Source organism: Saccopteryx bilineata, chromosome 6 (genome assembly GCF_036850765.1).
Source record: "Saccopteryx bilineata isolate mSacBil1 chromosome 6, mSacBil1_pri_phased_curated, whole genome shotgun sequence".
Taxonomy (NCBI): Eukaryota; Metazoa; Chordata; class Mammalia; order Chiroptera; family Emballonuridae; genus Saccopteryx; species Saccopteryx bilineata.
Genome location: NC_089495.1, coordinates 30,666,563 through 30,685,412, shown reverse-complemented (window position 1 = coordinate 30,685,412; position 18,850 = coordinate 30,666,563). Strand labels below are relative to the sequence as shown.

Below are 18,850 nucleotides of genomic sequence, written 5' to 3'. Positions count from 1 at the left end.
TGCTAAAAAAGACTCCAGTTGCAATGGAGCAAGGGCCTCAGATGGTCAGAATATTGCCCCCTAGTGGGCTTGCCAGGTGGATCGGGATGCATGCAAGAGTCTGTCTCTGCCTCCCCTCCTCTCACTAAAAAAAATAAATAATAAAATAAAATAAAATAATGAAAAACTACAATGAAATACTACCTCACACCTGTTAGATTAGCTGTTATCAACAAGATAGGTAATAACAAGTGTTGGAGAGGTTGTAGAGAAAAAAGAATATACATTCACTGCTGGTAGGAATGCAAATTAGTGCAACCATTATGGAAGAAAGTATGGCGGTTCCTCAAAAAATTAAAAATAGAACTACCATATGAGTCTATGGCCATACCACCCTTGACGCGTCTAATCTCGTCTGATCTCAGAAGCTAAGCAGGGTCGGGCCTGGTTAGTACTTGGATGGGAGAACTACCATATGACCCAGCAATCCCTCTACTGGGTATTTACCCCCAAAACTCAAAGACATTAGTATGTAAAGACACATGCAGCTCCATGTTCATTGCAGTATTATTCACAGTGGCCAAGACATAGAAACAACCAAAGTGTCCCTCAATAAAGGATTGGATAAAGAAGATATGGTACATATATAGAATGGAATACTACTCAGCCATAAGAAATGATGACATATTGCCATTTCCTACAACATGGATAGACCTTGAGAACATTATATTGAGTGAATTAAATAAGTCCGAAAAAGCTAAAAAACTGTATGATTTCACACATAAGTGGGATATAAAACTGAGACTCATGGACATAGATAAAAGGAAAGTAGTTACCAAAGGGAAGGGGAAGTGGAGGAGGTGTGAGGGAGAAGAGTAAGGAGGGACAAAAATACAGTGATGGAAAATGATTTGACTTTGGGTGATGGGTACAAAATATAATCAACAGTTCAAATGCTATAGAAATGTTTGCCTGAGACCTATGTACATTTACTGATCAATGTCACCCTGTTAAATTTAATTTTCTGAATAAATTTTTTAAAAAACATCAAAATGTAAAAAAAAGGATAAGCACTTCTAGCAAATTTCAAGTTTACAATATTGTTAACTATAGTCACATTACTATATATTAAGTCTTCAGAACTCATTCTTTCTGTATAACTAAAACCTTGTACACTTTGATCAACATTTTCCCAATATTCCTTGTCCCCACCTCCAGGCAATTACCAATCTACTCTGCATCTATGAGTTTAACTATTTTAAATTTTACATAGAAGTGAGATCATGCAGTATTTGTCTTTCTGTTCTTGGCTTATTTCACTTGGCATAATGTCTTTCACATTCATTCATTTTGTAACAAATGACAAAATTTCATTCATTTAAAAGATGAATGCGTGTGTGTGTGTGTGACATTTTCTTTATCCTTCATCCATCAATGGATATTTAGGTTGTTTCCATATCTCAGCTATTGTGAATAAAGTTGCAATAAGCACAGGACAGCAGATAGCTCTTCAAGGTATCATAGGATAGATCTATTTTTAATTTTCTGAGAAACCTCCATATTGTTTTCTATAGTGGCTATACTAATTTACTTTCCTACAAACAGTACGGAAGGGTTCCCTTTTCTCCACACTCACACTTTTTGATAATACCACTTAACAGGTGTGAGGTGATACCTCGTAGTTTTTATTACATTTCTTTGATGATTAGTGATGCTGAGCTATGAGTAGTGATGCATGCTAACTAGACTTATTCTGGTGATCATTTCATAGTACATACATATGTTACTTATGTATCATAGTACATACTTATGTTGTATGCTTTAAAATAACACACCATTATATGCCAATTATATATCAATGCAACTGAAATACAATTTTTTTATATATAAATATACTTTTTAAAAGAGACACAGATTCTAGATGTTAAAAGCAAAACCAAAGACAGTGTCCTACCCTCCTTCCCTATATCCACAAAAATACAGTAAAAATTATCTGAGGGAATCTGGAAAGAGGACTAACAATGTCCACCATACTGGGTATTTAAGCCCTTGTAAATCACCCTCCTAAATTCTCAGAATGAAAAGAGAAACTTTAGTATTCAGTTAACAAAATTTCATTTTAGCCCTGGCCAGTTGGTTCAATCATAGAGCACTGGCCCAGCATGTGGAAGTCCCAGGTTCGATTCCTGGCCAGGGCATACAAGAGAAGTGCCTATCTGCTTCTCCACTCTTTCCCCTCTCCTTCCTTTCTCTCTCTCTCTTCCCCTTGGCTCCATTGGAAGCAAAGTTGGCCTGGGCTCTGAGGATAGCTCCATGGCAACTGCCTCAGGTGCTAGAATGGCTCTGTTTGCAACAGGGCAATGCCCCAGATGGGCAGAGCATCACACCCTGGTGGGCATGTCAGGTGGATCCCGGTCAGGTGCATGTGGGAGTCTGTCTCTCTGCCTCCCTGCTTCTCACTTCAGAAAAATACAAAAAAAAATTTCATTATAAATTAAACATATATGTGATAGTACTGAACACTTCAGTGCTGTACCCTCATTTCCTTGTACATTTGATTCCTGCATTATTTTGGACATTGGATTAGAAGCTATAACAGAGACACAAAAATAATAGTGGGTTAAACTATATTGGGGTTTGTTTTTCTCTCACAGAAAAGTCTGAAAATGGTGGTCTAGTCTTGTAAATTCTTCATGAGCAAAGCTCATTCTACCTTATTATTCCTGCCATATGTGCTATCATTCTTGTCTTTCTGGAATATGATGTATCAACATGTCCACAATGCAGCCAGCAGGAAAGGGAAGAAGAGTATAAACCCCCTTACTTTAGAATTCAATCCAGGCATAATACATACTTCATCTATTTCCATGTCATTAGACATAACTTTATCACACAGCCCATCTAATGCAAGAGAAGTTGAGAAAGGTAGTCTTTTTTTTTACATACCCAGCTAAACTCTGAAGGGTTTTGTTTTTTAAAACTGAGAGAAAATGAGGATAACATATACTGTAAAAAACTAATAATGCCATATACCTCTTGAATAAATTATGCATATATATGCCACTTTTACTTGGCACAAAATTTTTCTAATATTTTAATGAGGATGAAAAATGCAGTTATACAGAGTGTACACTGAACAGTTTACATGGTCATATATGATAATCCTGCTTATGACATTTTCATAGTATCTATAACTAAATTAATGATGACTCCTTGGTTATAACTGCAACTTATAAATATTGGCTTTATTCAGTAACTTCCAGGAATATAGAGACAAAAGCAGAAACTAGATTTTTAAAGTTTACTGAATATACATTAGTTAATTTTTAGAAAGTTATTATAAGAAACAAAATAGGAATTAAAAGTAAACGACAGATTGTAGCAAGCAAAAAAGTTGATGTATGGTTCAAAGGTAAATGGAAGGTAGAAAAAAGGTGAGAATGTTCTAATGGAAAGGATATTTGCTATAGTTACTGTATTTCCTTATGTATAAGACGATCCCATGTATAAGATGCACCTTAAGTTTGGGGCCCAAAATTTGAAAACATAAAGTATTAAACTCAAGTTTTATTCATCATAAAATTCATACAACTCATCACTGTCAAAACTCCCATTTATTAGCTTGTCCTCATCTGTGTCTGATGACAAATCACTGTCGTCAACAATGAGCACAAAAACAAACACACAAAAGCAGGAAATGCAAGTAAAAAAATCCAAAGCCACTGTATAAGACGCACCTAGTTTTTAAGACCCCAGATTTTTTTAAAAAGAGTACATCTTATACATATGGAAATACTGTATATAATAGGTTAATAAATTTCTTTTTTAAAATAAATTAAAGCAGTAACCATCTTGAAAGTAGTAATAAAGTATATGCAACTAACTTTTTCATTTATTAAAATGTTATAATCCATTGATTTTTGTCTTATGCCACGGTTATCTCCAGTATGAACTGCAAATTCACTGTTTGCATTCCTTATTTTATAAAGAATATGCTGAAATTCAACTTCAGCTTCCAGAGGTTCAATTCCATAAGAAGCATTTTCAAATTGTAGTATTCCACTGTAAAATTAAGGATAAAAAATGTAAGTGCTTTTAATCAATTTTATAAAACCTTGACAGAATCAAATCAGAAAAAAAGAAGAAAATACAAAATGTTTCTGAGATCAGTAGTTTGATCCAAATCCTTTTGTATTTTGGAGTTGACATTGAAGAGACAAACCTCCTTCCTCAATCCACAAGATTAGCTTTCCATTTCATTTTTCTTATAGTTATAATTCTAAGTGTAGTGTACAGCATTTACAGTGAGCAAGTAATTCCCCTGTTCTCCAAGTCAGTGATTTACTGAAAGCAATAAAAAATCTTGATGAATTTCTCCCTAGTTTGCACTACTTTAAAAAAATGATTGTAGGGCTTATAAAATAAAAAGCTATATAATGAGTGATTTTATTTATAAAAATAAAATATAGCAGTATTTATGAAAAGCATTTATCAATTTTGTTTACGCATATAGTCTGAATAAGATAGAGCAAGATCTTAAAGAATAAAACAACTTTTATAACTATTCTTCCCAAATCGAGGTAACAGTTCAAGTGACTAGATCTTAAAGAGCAAAACAACTTGTGTAACTATTCTTACCTGAATAAAGGTAACAATTCAAGTGACTACTCCCTAAAAAACAAATTTCAGGATTCCATGTAAAAGCAATAAGGAAATTTTTTTTTGAAACAAGGATCCTATGCTAGTGGCTGGTACATGGTAGGTATCAAAAATATTCTATTTACTAGAAAAAAAGAAAAGAAGCTACCCTAAATTTAGCCCAAATTTGCTGTAGTCAAGCATGTTCAATTGTCACTTCTGTAATTAAGATAAAACAAGATATAAAACAAGATGTCAGAAAAGCTAAACCTTCAAAGAAGTTAAAAATTCTCTGGTCAGTGAGGAAGGTGAAGAAAACTAAAAATAAACATCAGAGAGTATAAATGAATAATCTCCACATGGGAATTTTCTTCCAGCTTCACACATATCAACATAACAAATTCAGTGCAGCCAAATATCATAACTATGATATCTCAACACTAGAAAATATGTAACCTCAGTCCAGAGCACGTGCTGAGGACGACAACAGAATTCGGATATCCTTCAACATATCCTTGGTAGTAGCATTGAGTCTAGAAAACAAAAAAGTCAGGTGTTTACTTAGAAATTGTCAAAAGTTTTGAATGGTTTCTTATTTGATAGAATTTTCTGAATAGTTTTCCAGGCTACACAGTTTATTTCAGTATGCATAAAGGAACATTCAGAAAAAAGCCTCCCCACATTCACCACTTTCACTATATTTACTACTCAGATTATACTTGGGATCATTATTTTATATCCTGCTTCCAAAGTTAATTCCATATTTTGGTAAGATTAATCTTCAATATATAAGTTTAGGTTATCTATTAAAAAATAAAGATTGTGAATCTGAATTTCTTGTAAATCTAATATTCTTCTAAAAGAAAACATCTAAAAAAAAGACATCTAAAATGTAAGGACAAGGAAAGAATGAAGAGCTAGAAAAAAATATACTGTGCCAACACAAAGCAAAAGGACAACTGTGAAGTTATACTCACTCAAAAGAAATGTAGGCGTTAGGCAAGAAGCATGACTAGCGACAAAGAGGGACACTTCATAATGATAAGAGTCTCCATTCACAAAGAAGATATAAATTGTCCCAATTTGTATTCATTTAATAACACGCCTTCAGAAAAACTACAGTACAATTATGCTAGAGATCTAGTAAACATTGTCACAGGGAAAAAAAGGAATATTACATAATTTCCAAGATTCAATAGCTTTTGGTAGAAATCAGTGTAAGATTTTTTTAACTTTATGTTGGAACCTAAGGGAAGAAAGAAAGAGCAAGAAAAGGAAATTGATAGTCTTATCCAATATAAATGAAGTAACATGGTGTCCAATTTAATAAACTTCAACAAATTTTTATTACATGCTAACTATGTGCCAGGCATGTTTCTAGGCATTGGGGATACGTTAGTGAATAAAACAGACCAAAATCTCCCACCTTGTAAACATTACATTGCACAGGAGAATCAGAAAATAAACAAATAAAATAGTTGGCATATCATACATTGATAACAACTATGGGGAAAAACAAAACAGATAAGGTAAGAGAGTACTAAGGGAAATAATGGTATTTAAAGTAGGGGTTAGTCAAGGACTAATGGCGTGATTTTGAGCAAAGATCTGAAGGAAATGAGGGTGAAAAACGTGTTATTTAGTAAAAGAGCAAACATCTGCATCAGAGCAAACAGACAATACAAAGTTTTTGAAAGGAAAACATGTCTGGTGTATCTGAAGAACAGCAAGGAGAGAAATGTTCTGAGCAGAAAAGTGACATGATCTGACTAGATTTTAATAGGATCGATCGGGTTGCTCTGTTGAGAAATGACTGAGGAGATAGGCAAGGTATCGAAATAGAAAGATTACTCAAGAAGTTCCAGCAAGAATCTAAGTCAACAGGATGTTTATTTGGAAAAGAGTGGTTACCAGTGGATGGAGACATAGGAAGAGGGTGAATTACGGTTATACTGTAATTTAAAGGGTAGATTCAATGGATTTCTTGATGGATGGGATAGGACAGTGATTTTCAACCTTTTTCGTCTCATGGCACATATAAACCAATTATTAAAATTTTGCAACACACCAAAAAATATATTTTTGCTGATCTGAAAAAAATGGGTACAAATTTGATTCATTCACAATGGACAGCTATTGTGTTGGCTGTTGTCATTGTTTTATTTGACTATCTAAGGGAAAAGAGATCAGTGTCCTGTACTAAACAGATGTTGCATGTTTTAAAAATTCTTAAAGCTGCCTGACCAGGTGGTGGCGCAGTGGATAGAGCATCGGACTGGGATGCGGAAGGACCCAGGTTCGAGACCCCGAGGTCACCAGCTTGAGCGCGGGTTCATCTGGCTTGAGCAAAGAGCTCACCAGCTTAGACCCAAGGTCGCTGGCTCCAGCAGGGGGTTACTCGGTCTGCTGAAGGCCCGCGGTCAAGGCACATGTGAGAAAGCAATCAATGAACAACTAAGAAGTCGCAACGAGAAACTGATGATTGATGCTTCTCATCTCTCCGTTCCTGTCTGTCTGTCCCTGTCTATCTCTGCCTCTGTGTAAAAAAAAAAAAAAAAAAAAAAAAAAAAATTCTTAAAGCCCACCATTTGAAAATCACTGTGATGGAGGTAGGTAAAAAAGGTTTTCAATCTATGATTTTATGTCCAGTAATACTTGTGTTCCTTTTATTATTCTGTAATTTATTTTCATGAATTTAACAAAATATAAATAAACTAATTAATTAAATGGGACTTATAATCTAGGCAGAATCAAAGGTGCTTAGTCAATCTAACTTGTCTTTAATTTACCAATACTTCAGGAATACCTAATAATGGGGAGAATTAGGCAAAACAATGGATCCCTTAAACATATACATCCCTTGCATAGAGTCAGTCTTCTGTAAAACACAGATCTTAAATCATACCTGAATATTTGAAGAATGAGAATTCACAGATCCTTGTTTATATAAATAAACCATAAAATTATCCACTAAAAAATATCTGAATGTAAAAAAGAATGAGAAAATTTTAAATGTTATTTTTTTAAAACATATAAAGCGATGTCCAGCAAGCTAGCACCCTCAGGCCAAACCTGACCCACCCTCTATTTTTGTTAATAAAATTTTATGGGAACATAGCCATAGCCATTGACTTCCATATAGCCAATGGCTTCTTTCCTGCTACAACAACAGAGTTTAATCATATTGACAGACTTATGGCCCTCAAAGCCAAAAATATTTCTGGGCTTTTAGAGAAAATGTTTGCCAACTTCTGCTAAAGCTTGTATTTTCTTTTGACATATATGCAAATTTTATTCAGAGCTATACACATTTAGTCAAAATAATTTCCCTATATTAATGGACTCCTTTAAAGAAAATAAGGAAATGAACTATAAGATGAGAGAAAAGCATTTTAAAAGTTACAAAGATATGAACTAGATATAGGATTATGACACTTGTCTGTTCTTTCTTTTTTCCTAAATTATGTTACCATGTGTACATATTTCTTTTATGATGAAGTTCAACCTTCTCTGGTACCATCCTCTGTATTTACAATGCTATTTTAGTTAGGCTTCCTCACCTCCTGCTCACTTCTCAATTCCATATAACGTAACTAGACCACCCGGACTAGTTTCTGTTGGGGATCCTCTACTAAAACTGAACTCACATAGATTAACTGCCCAACGACCCTCTAGTTGTGAAATCCAAAATGCAGTCTGAAGTCAAATAAAACTACTCCAATGCACTTCATATCTCTGACCACATTCTCCTTCTTTAAACCATCTGCTCTTCAACTTCAATCATACCATTCCTCCCTGGTTTTCCTCATAGCTTTTTCTACTTTTGTAAACCCCCTTCATCTGGATCCTTGCTGCTTCTATTAAATCAGGGGTCGGGAACCTATGGCTTATGAGCCAGATGTGCTGTTTTGATGGCTGGATCTAGCTTGCAGACAAATCTTTAACAAAAATAATAATAACGTTAAAAATATAAAACATTCTCATGTATTACAATCCATTCATTTCCTTCCTCTCATGTTCATGGTTGTGGGTGGCTGGAGCCAATCACAGCTGTCTTCCAGGAAAACGCCAAATTTTTATTGGCTAATGCTTAACGTACATGGGTCGTTGTATGGCTCTCATGGAATTACATTTTAAAATATGTGGCATTCATGGCTCTCTCAGCCAAAAAGGTTCCCGACCCCTGTGTTAAATGTTTCCTTGGCATTCATTTTGGGTTGTTTTTCCTTCTTACCGTTAATCTTCACCTCCACCTCTATAAATTTATCTTGTTCATTTTTTGGTGCCTTATTTATACATACATTTAAAAAAAAGATGGCTTTAAAACGCACACCTCTCTTCCATGTTCTAAACTAAACCTAATTGTCAACTAGACATTATTTCTGGGCTGTCCCACAAGCACTTCATATACAACCTCTCCAAAAATAAGGCCACATTTGCCCTGACTCTGATCTGTTCCCCTTCTCTCTCACTGTCCCACGAAATGTCTGCCACCACTCATTGTATCTGATCTGTTAGCTACTCTTTTTCCTGCCATCTTAGTATCTCTCAAAACAACAACAAAAAATCACAACCTCTACACATAGTTCTGTTTCCCATTATTTCTCACATAAGTTAGTTTCAATAACATAATTAGCATTATACTGTCATAATCATTATGCAAGTAATTTCCCAAAACAATATACACATGCTCTACCCATATCCTTCGATCCAATCCCTATATTCTTACCACTGCTCATAGTCCTGATAAGATGGTCAAATGCAATGTGAGTTCTCTCACTTTCCTTCTTGTACATTGAAAAGCTATTTGTGTTATCATTTACCATATCCTTCTTCCCTTCTGTCTACAGGAATAGATGAACTCTTCTTTTATCCAATGTCATTTTTTGGCATATTACACAATGAATCACTTGTATACATACCTCTCCTTAAGAAACTTTCCCTAAGCTAAAATATTTTGTTTCTTCTTTGTATGAAAGCATTTGTCTGACTGCCGTTTTCTTCTTTCTCTGCCCAATATTTTTAATAAGTTAGTTACACTTACTATTTTTGGTTTCTCACAATTAGCCTCCCCTACATTCTATAGTCTCTTTTGGCATCCAAAATTTAACTGCAACTGTCATCTTGAAAGTCACAAATTACTTCCAAGCTGGCTTTTCACAACCGGTTTCCACTATAGAATTAAACCCACAAAAAATTATTTCAAATATTTTCTCAATTCTCTGAAAGATGATACATAGGTAGTACTTACTATTTTCCATAAACTGCTCACTAGCTCCCAAACAGTGTTTGATCTGATTTTTGTATTAAATCCCTTATTCCCTATCCCTGAGGGTGGGCCTGCTTCCCTAGTTGATCAAATTTTAACACATACAACCAGTTGCTGACTTAGTTCTTGTTTTGACATTGTGCCTTAACTACACAGTCTAGTCCTGCTGGTTCCACCAACTTAAGATCATATAGATCAATTTTCAAGAGCTGAGTCACTATTTTTTCTGTTCCTAAACCATCAATTCACAAAGACTACTTGAGGCATTAGGACCCAAAATGTAATTAAGTCACAGAAGAGCATATGTTCATCTAAGACAACTAAAAATTTAACAACCATATTTATTATTTTAATACTCCATTTATATTACAATGAAACAAATTCTGATAAATAAAATGAAATCCAAAACTCAACAATTATAAAAAATTACCTTTGCTTAAGATGCACTGTATATGGCTTCTCATCTATTGGAATAATATAGGATATCTCTTTCTAGAAAATCCAGAACAACTGAGAGTGAGGACTAATGTAACAGAATAAGCAAAACAACATTTTTACATCAATTTACAGCAAAAAAGCAAACAGTGCTTTAAATGTCTGGATTAAAATGTCTCAGACTATATGCGATTTAAAACTTGCAACAACATAGCAAGTATTTTGAAGATCAAAGGTAGATGAATAGTTTTTTAAATGAGTACAACTCTAGCATCTGGCATTCCAATTACATAAATGTATTTGTGCACCAGCAGCTTTGTGAAAGGACAGTCTTCTTTCACACTTCTTGGTCTTTTCAGAAGTGGTCAAAATTGGCAGCTGGGGTACTTTCAGTCTAGATTGATATTTGTCACACTCCAGATAAAATGCAGAATATTATATAGTTGTACTTTATACATAGTGGTTAAATGAAACTGTTTAAGCCATTTTTACAGTTGTGAAGCACAATATACCTAAGTGCTTCTATCAAAATTATTTCTTCAGTAAAATGCATATAATTTACTGCCAGTGATGAGCAAGAACAGAATTTTTATCATTAGGCTTATTTGAATGATTAAAATAAGACTAAATGCACATCTCTTAACAGTTCAGTTCTCTCCAGTGCTGTTTCACCCTTTTACAGTGAGTCACATGTAGGGAGTTGTGAATATCAGAAGTGATTTGCCCTGGCCGGTTGGCTCAGCGGTAGAGCATCAGCCTAGCGTGCAGAGGACCTGGGTTTGATTCCCGGCCAGGGCACACAGGAGGAGCACCCATTTGCTTCTCCACCCCTCTGCCGCGCTTTCCTCTCTGTCTCTCTCTTCCCCTCCCGCAGCCAAGGCTCCATTGGAGCAAAGATGGCCCAGGCGCTGGGGATGGCTCTGTGGACTCTGCCTCAGGCGCTAGAGTGGCTCTGGTCGCAACATGGCAACTCCCAGGATGGGCAGAGCATTGCCCCCTGGTGGGCAGAGCGTCGCCCCTGGTGGGCGTGCCGGGTGGATCCCGGTCGGGCGCATGCGGGAGTCTGTCTGACTGTCTCTCCCTGTTTCCAGCTTCAGAAAAATAAAAAAAAATTAAAAAAAAAAAGAAGTGATTTATAATCTAGTCTGCTTTACCCTTAATCGACTCACAGCTATTTATTTACTAATGATATTTTTCTTAAGGGTTATGGAATAAGAAGATGAAGTGTCTATTCTTCATTGTAAACCTGAGTTTCTCATCAAAATAAAATTCTATTGTTTCAAGGTTAAAAAAATGTGGGCATTTATCTATTGTATAAAACATTCTATTTCCACACACACACAAAAAGCAATTTTTATATCAATAGGTGGGTGAATTTGCATGATCAATGTAAAAAGCAAGATTTAAGCATCATACAAAAAGAAACTAGTTAAAGTATATTTTTAACTAAAGACACAAATACCAGAACACAGAAAAAGATAAGTATTCCAGGATCTGTGACAATAAAAGGCAACAGTACAATAAGGCATGCTTTTAAAATGTCTAATAAAAGTGATAAAAAAAAATGAAGCAGGAAGGTTAACATTACTGGTCATAAGTCAAGTTGATAGCATGTCTCTCCTGCTACACTGTAATGAGAAGAGCACCTTATCTCTACTGTAATCGTCCCTAAAACTTGTAACCTCAGCCTAATCATAAAAAAAAAAATCAAACAAATCCAAATCAAGAGATGTCCTATAAAATATCTGACCAATACTCTTTAAAACTGTAAAGATCATAAAAAGTAAGAAAGACGAGAATATATCTGGATAATGTCACATTATTGGTGTTGTGAGAGATATCCTAGCTCTCTCCCCTTGACATTTCGACAAATTAAACAGCTATAAGGTAGTGAAAGAACCTCAGCTGGGCTAGCAAGCTTGCCTGAAAAATCCATGCGTGGAATGACAAAAGGTGGGAAGGGTTGAGAAGGGAGGCAGAAGATGACACATTCATGGTCAGGCTCCAGAGAGGAGAGAAACCTGGACTGTCTGGATTTTTGTGCACCACGGCTCCAGAGAAGGGAGAAATCCTGAGTGATTGGGTCTTATTCTGCTGGGAGGAGCTGAGAGATTAAGGAAGCAGTTGGGGAGATACTAAACCAAAGCAGTGGTAGAATGAGGTGTTATAGCCAGTGTTGCCACAGTCCGCTGGCAGCCCGCACTTGGACCAGAGACAGAGAAAAATGACATGTGATTCCCCAAACTCCCAAATCCCACTTCCCTCCCCTCTCAGGGTAGGGAAAGTGGCAAAGACATACGTACCCCACAGCTAGTACTACAGGACCACGCTTTCCCTTGAGAAAAAGAGAAGTTTTGTGTCTAGTTCCCTGGTCTGTTGAGACATGGGGAGGAGTGCCTGGAGGCCTGAGAACTCCAATTGCTAAAGCTCTAAAGCTCTGACAACATGCCCCAGCCATCATTACAACTGTAGCCCCACCTCCAACATTGCAGCAGCAACATCTCAGCAGAGACCAGCCCAGGAATTTCAAAGAGCTAAAACTTGTAATACAGTGCCACATACTGGAAGAAAGTAGAAAAGCCTCTCAAAACTGAAATTTCTTATATTCTCTTTTGCCTTTTGAATTTTATTTCTCTTTAATTTTCTAATTTTTATTGTTTTGGAGGTAGTTTGTTTTTATTATTGTTTTTTGTTTGTGTTCTTTGTAGTGTTCTTTTTTTATTTTTTGTGAGAGGCTGAGAGAGAGAGAGAGAGAGAGAGAGAAACATTGACCTGCTCTTGTATGTGCCCTGACCAGGGAATCAAACTAGAACCCTCTGCATTCCGAGATAACACTCCAACTAACCAAGCTATCCAATCAGGATTTAATTATTGATTTTTAGAGAAACAGAGAGAGAAAAAGAGAGAGGGGAGAGGGAAGCATTCATTAGCTGTTCTACTCAATCATGTATTCTTTGGTTGCTTCTCTTGTGTGCCCTGACCAGGGATAAAATATGCAACCTAGTCGTTTCAGGACAATACTCTTAACTGACTGAGCTAACTTGCCAGGGCTTACTTTATATTATTTTTAAATTTTTTCTATTCTTTATTTATTTTTATAACTTCTTTTTTTTAACAATACCGATCTCAAATGCCATTAAGGCAGAAGAAAATTAATACCATGGCTATACAAGAAAGAGATGTAGTTCAGAAAAAGAAAAGAAAAGAAAAATCTCCAGAAAGCAATCTCAATCACCAGAAAACCTTGAAGTTAAATGATGGAGAATTCAAAATTGAAGTTCTAAAAATACTCAATATGATGCAATAAAACACACATAGGCAATTCAATGAGCTCAAAATCAAATTAATGAACAAAATGAGTATTCTACCAAGGAGACTGAAACTTTAAGAAAGAACCAAACAGAGAAGAAATCAACAGAAAAATTGAAAAATGAGGAGCAAGTTCAACTAATGGATGGATGATAGAATTGACAAAGTCAGCAAAAGAAAGAAAAAAGTAAAAATTAGAGCAGAACTAAATTAAATAAAGAACAAAAACTATAGAAAAAAAGAAATACAACAAGGATCTGGTTCTTCAAAAAAAATCAATAAAACTGACAAACCTCTGGCTACACTCACTGAGAAAAAAAGAGAAATAACTCATATAAACAAAATCTAAAATGAAAGAGAAGAAATTACCACAGACATCATAAATATACAAAGGATCATACTAGAATACTATGAGATTATATGACACCAAATTTAAAAATCTAGAGGAAACAGATAAGTTCTTAGAATTATACAATCTTCCTAGATTGAGTCACAAAGAAGTGGAAAACCTAAACAAACACATAAACAAGGAGGAAATAGAAACAACTACCAAAAACTTCCCCTAAAATAAAAGTCCAGGACCAGATGGTTACAGTAGTGAACTCTACTAAGCGTTCAAAGATTTGGTACCCATCCTTCTCAAAGTCTCCCAAATAATAAAAGCAGCAGCAATATTCTGGACCATATTTTATAAGGTCCATGTAACACTAAAACCAAAACCTGGCAAAAAAACACAAAAAAAAACCACACACACACAAAGAAAAACTACAGAGCAATATCTCTAATGAATACAGATGCAAAAATCCTAAACAAAATACTAGCAAATCAAATGCAACAATACATAAAAATAATAATACATAACAATCAAGTGGGATTCATTCCAGAAGCACAAGGATGGTTCAGCATATATAAAACAGTCAACTTAATGCACCACATCAACAAAACAAAGGACAAAAATCATATGATTCTCTCAAAAGATGCAGAAAAAGCATTCAATAAGATACAACATCCATTTGTTTAAAACACTCAATAAAATGGTTATCAATGGAAAGTACCTCAACATAATAAAGGCCCTATATGATAAACTATCAGCCAATATCATACTAAATTGGTAAAAAACTGAAAGCTTTTCCTCTAAAGTCAGGAACAAGACAAGGTAGCCTAATCATTCCACTCTTATTCAACCTAGTACTTGAAGTCTTAGCCAGCGCAATCAGGCAAGAGAAGAAATAAAAGTCATCCTTATCAGGAAAGAAGTAAAGGTATCACTTTACAAACGTGGTAATGGAAAATGATTTCACTTTGGGTGATAGGCACACAACACAATCAATAATTCAAATTTTATTGAAATGTTCACCTACAACCTGTGTACTCTTATTGATCAATGTCACTTCAATAAATTTAATTTTCTAAATTAAAAAGGAATATAAGAAAGACTGAGAAATAGGGCAAAGGAGACTGGGGAGACCTAATTGACTAATTGCACTGTAGTACAGTAGTACAGTGTTCTGAATGGGATCCTAGAACAGGAAAAGTACAGTAATGGAAAAACTGCTGTAATCAGAATAAACCCTTCTGTTAATAGTAACGTATCAATGTTAATGTCTTAGTTTTGACAAACATTTCAACATGGTTATATAAGATGATAACTTTACAAGAAACTGAGTGAACATAAGTGGGAACTCTGGATGACATCTTTGTAATTTTTCTGTAAATTTACAATTATTCCAAAAATTTGTTTATTTTTTAATCAAAACCAGAAATATATTAAAGAAAGAAGTAAAACAAGTATATGCAGATAGGAGGTAGAAATACCAAACATGGCCTAGTGTGCGGAGGACCCGGGTTCGATTCCCGGCCAGGGCACACAGGAGAAGCGCCCATTTGCTTCTCCACCCCTCCGCCGCGCTTTCCCTCTCTGTCTCTCTCTTCCCCTCCCGCAGCCAAGGCTCCATTGGAGCAAAGATAGCCCGGGCGCTGGGGATGGCTCTGTGGCCTCTGCCCCAGGCGCTAGAGTGGCTCTGGTCGCAACATGGCGACGCCCAGGATGGGCAGAGCATCGCTTCCTGGTGGGCAGAGCATCGCCCCTGGTGGGCGTGCCGGGTGGATCCCGGTCGGGCGCATGCGGGAGTCTGTCTGACTGTCTCTCCCTGTTTCCAGCTTCAGAAAAATGAAAAAAAAAAAAAAAAAAAAGAAAGAAATACCAAACATAAGATGCTGAGAATGAAGCAGCAGCATGTCTTACTTTTAAAATTTGCTTTGGTGAAACAAATAGTGCTTTAGTGAACCTGATCTGAATGTAATGAACACAGATGCTGGAACATCTTTATCTCTTTTTTTAAATTGAATTTATTGGGGTGACAGTGGTTAGAATTATACAGATTTTAGGTACACGATTCTACAACACATCATCTGTACACTATACTGTGTGTTTGTCACCCCAAATCAAGTCTCCATCCATCAACATTTATCCACTCTATACCCTCCTCCACCTTCTCTCATGACTCCTTCCCCAAGCAATCACCACACTGTTTTCCACATCCAAAAGTTTTTTCTTTTTTTTTTTGCTCAATCTTTCCACCCCTTACAACCACCCCAATAGCTGTCATCCTACTCTATATCTATGAGTCTTATACTATAAATATCTGTGACTTGATTTATTTTGGGGTGTCTTCTTTTAATTTGGAATGCTTGTCTGTTTTATAAAATAGATTTAATCTTTCACTAGGTAGAAACTAATGATTCCTCACTGCGAGTGCTCAGTATGATTTTCTTTTTGCTCATATGATCATAGGATTATTTCTTTATCATAGACAGCCAATAACCTCAGTAAATAGCCTCAGTTTTAATTCATTATTATTGGTTTTGATTATACTACAAAATCTACTTTCCAGTGTTCCAAATCATTTAATTCAGAAAGTTTGCTTGAAGTTTATTTTTGGTCTAATCTGTTTTCTCTGGAACAGCAAATTTTGTGTAAGTTAATACTTCTCCCTGTACTTCTTATGGTGTCTTATAACTATTTCATCTGTTTTTAAATTTTTTAAAGATTTTTATAGAAGAATACACTAATAACTCATATTTACATAAGTGAATCTTATGAAAGAACCTGAACAAATATTTAGTCAGGTTTAAGACACAGTTATTAACTGTTCCCTTTTTTTTTTTATTTTTCAAGTGCTTTCTCAAAATCCATCTCTTCTGATGGTATTTCCAGAAAAAAAAATCCAAGCAAATACAATCAATAATTCAGAAGTTAGAAGTGTAAAATACATTTTTCACGATAAATATTTTTATTCAAAATTATTTGCTGCAGACAATGGATGAGAGCATCCTGGTCTGAAACTGAGAAGGTTCTCCAACCCTCTGAAATCAAGGAGAAAGAAGTTTTGCCTCCTAGGCTTGTGATAGACTGGAACCCTGATTATCTCTAAATAGCCTCTGCATCATTTTTGCATTCTTGAAGGAAAATGAATGTTCTCAGCTCTACAGCTATAATGCCCTGTCCTGTAGAATCCCAGAAGTCCAACAGCCTTCCTTCACTTCATCTCATTTTCTCTTGACCAATTAGTCCTAGTTGGCAGTGTTTCTGCTAGAGTAATCTCATCTCTATTCCTGTCTTTAGCTGTTAGCTGATTAAACCCATAGGTAATCTTTTTATGAAATGACTGTCCAGTCATAACCTTGGTGTTTGCTCCAGAACACGCTTTCTCATTTTTTGCAATATGATTATGATGACATTTTTTTTCATCTTCAAGCTCTGATTCCTTTTTGTTTAACAATTCCTTCAATATATCTCTTTTCTCTTGCATTTTATTATAATCAGTAAAAAGAAGTCACCATCTTTTGGCACTTCACTTAAAAATCTCCTCTGCTTAATATCCATGGCTGACAAAAGTTCTACCATCCACAAAACACTAGAATGCTATTCAGTTAAGTTCTTTGCCACTTTATAAAAACAATCGTTTTTTCTCCAGTTTCCAATAACCTGTTACTCACTTCCATCTGAGATCTCACCAGAAACACTTGTAATGCACATATTTCAACCAAAGTTCTGTTCATGATGTATGATATATATATTCTATAAAATAATAGAAGCTTTTACTACAGCTCTTTTCTTTCTGAGTTTTCCCCAGAATTGCCTCTAGCAATCATATTTCTACCAATAGTCATTTCAAGGCAAGCTAGGCTTTTTATATCATGCACTCATCATTATACAGCCTCTACCTATCAATCACATCCAAAGCCATTTCACTTCCACATTTTGTAGACTTTGTTACAGTACCCCACTCTGCAGAACCAAAATCTGTATTCGTTAGTTTAGGCCAGGGGTAGTCAACCTTTTTACACCTACCGCCCACTTTTGTATCTCTGTTAGTAGTAACATTTTCTAACCGCCCACTGGTTCCATAGTAATGGTGATTTATAAAGTAGGGAAGTAACTTTACTTTATAAAATTTATAAACCAGAGTTACAGCAAGTTAATAATAATTAATAATAATAATTAATAATAACTACTCACCAAGTACTTTATGTCAGATTTTCGTTGTTTGGCAGAATAAATCTTTATGAAACAACTTACTATAGTTAAATCTATCTTTTTATTTATACTTTGGTTGCTCCGCTACCATCCACCATGAAAGCTGGAATGCCCACTAGTGGGCGGTAGGGACCAGGTTGACTACCACTGGTTTAGGCTGTCTTAACAAACCACCACTGATTTTAGAGACTTACACACCATAAATTTGTTTTCTCACATTTCTAGAAGCTGGAAGTCCAAGATTAAGATAGATACCATCAGGGTTAGTTTCTGGTGAGACATCTCCACATGGCTACCTTCTCACTGTGTGCTCCCACTGTCTTTATTTCTGTGCTCAGATGGAGAGAAAGAGAAGCTATCTCTTCCTCTTCTCATATGGTGCAGTTTCTATCTGGGTCCCCATTCTTAGGAACTTTTTCACTTTATCTTCTTAAAGGCCTCATCTCAAAATACAGTCACACTGAGGACTGAGCTTCAACATATGAATTCAGGGGTGGGGGGAACACAGTTCAGTCCATAACAGAGCTTTTAAATACAATCAGTAAAAACAAGGATCATAAAAAGAAATTTTGATAAACCGTATATCATTAAAATTGAAAATGTCTATGCTTCAAAAAAATACTAATAAGAAAATGGTAATACAACACACAAATTGAAAAAAATAACTGAATATCAAATGT

The 18,850-nt window shown here is 35.4% G+C and overlaps 1 protein-coding gene across 1 annotated transcript in view; it reads right to left on the bottom strand.

The window, feature by feature from the left end:
* The window catches only part of ADAM32 (ADAM metallopeptidase domain 32), a 112,675-nt gene that overhangs the window by 87,274 nt on the left and 6,551 nt on the right, over positions 1-18,850 (bottom strand). Inside the window, exons 2-5 of the mRNA XM_066237503.1 lie at positions 10,317-10,378; positions 7,523-7,598; positions 5,074-5,150; positions 3,864-4,041 (exon numbers count right to left, since the gene is read on the bottom strand). Coding sequence (XP_066093600.1) covers positions 3,864-4,041; positions 5,074-5,150; positions 7,523-7,598; positions 10,317-10,378 — 393 coding nt within the window. The remainder of the gene's footprint in view (positions 1-3,863; positions 4,042-5,073; positions 5,151-7,522; positions 7,599-10,316; positions 10,379-18,850) is intronic.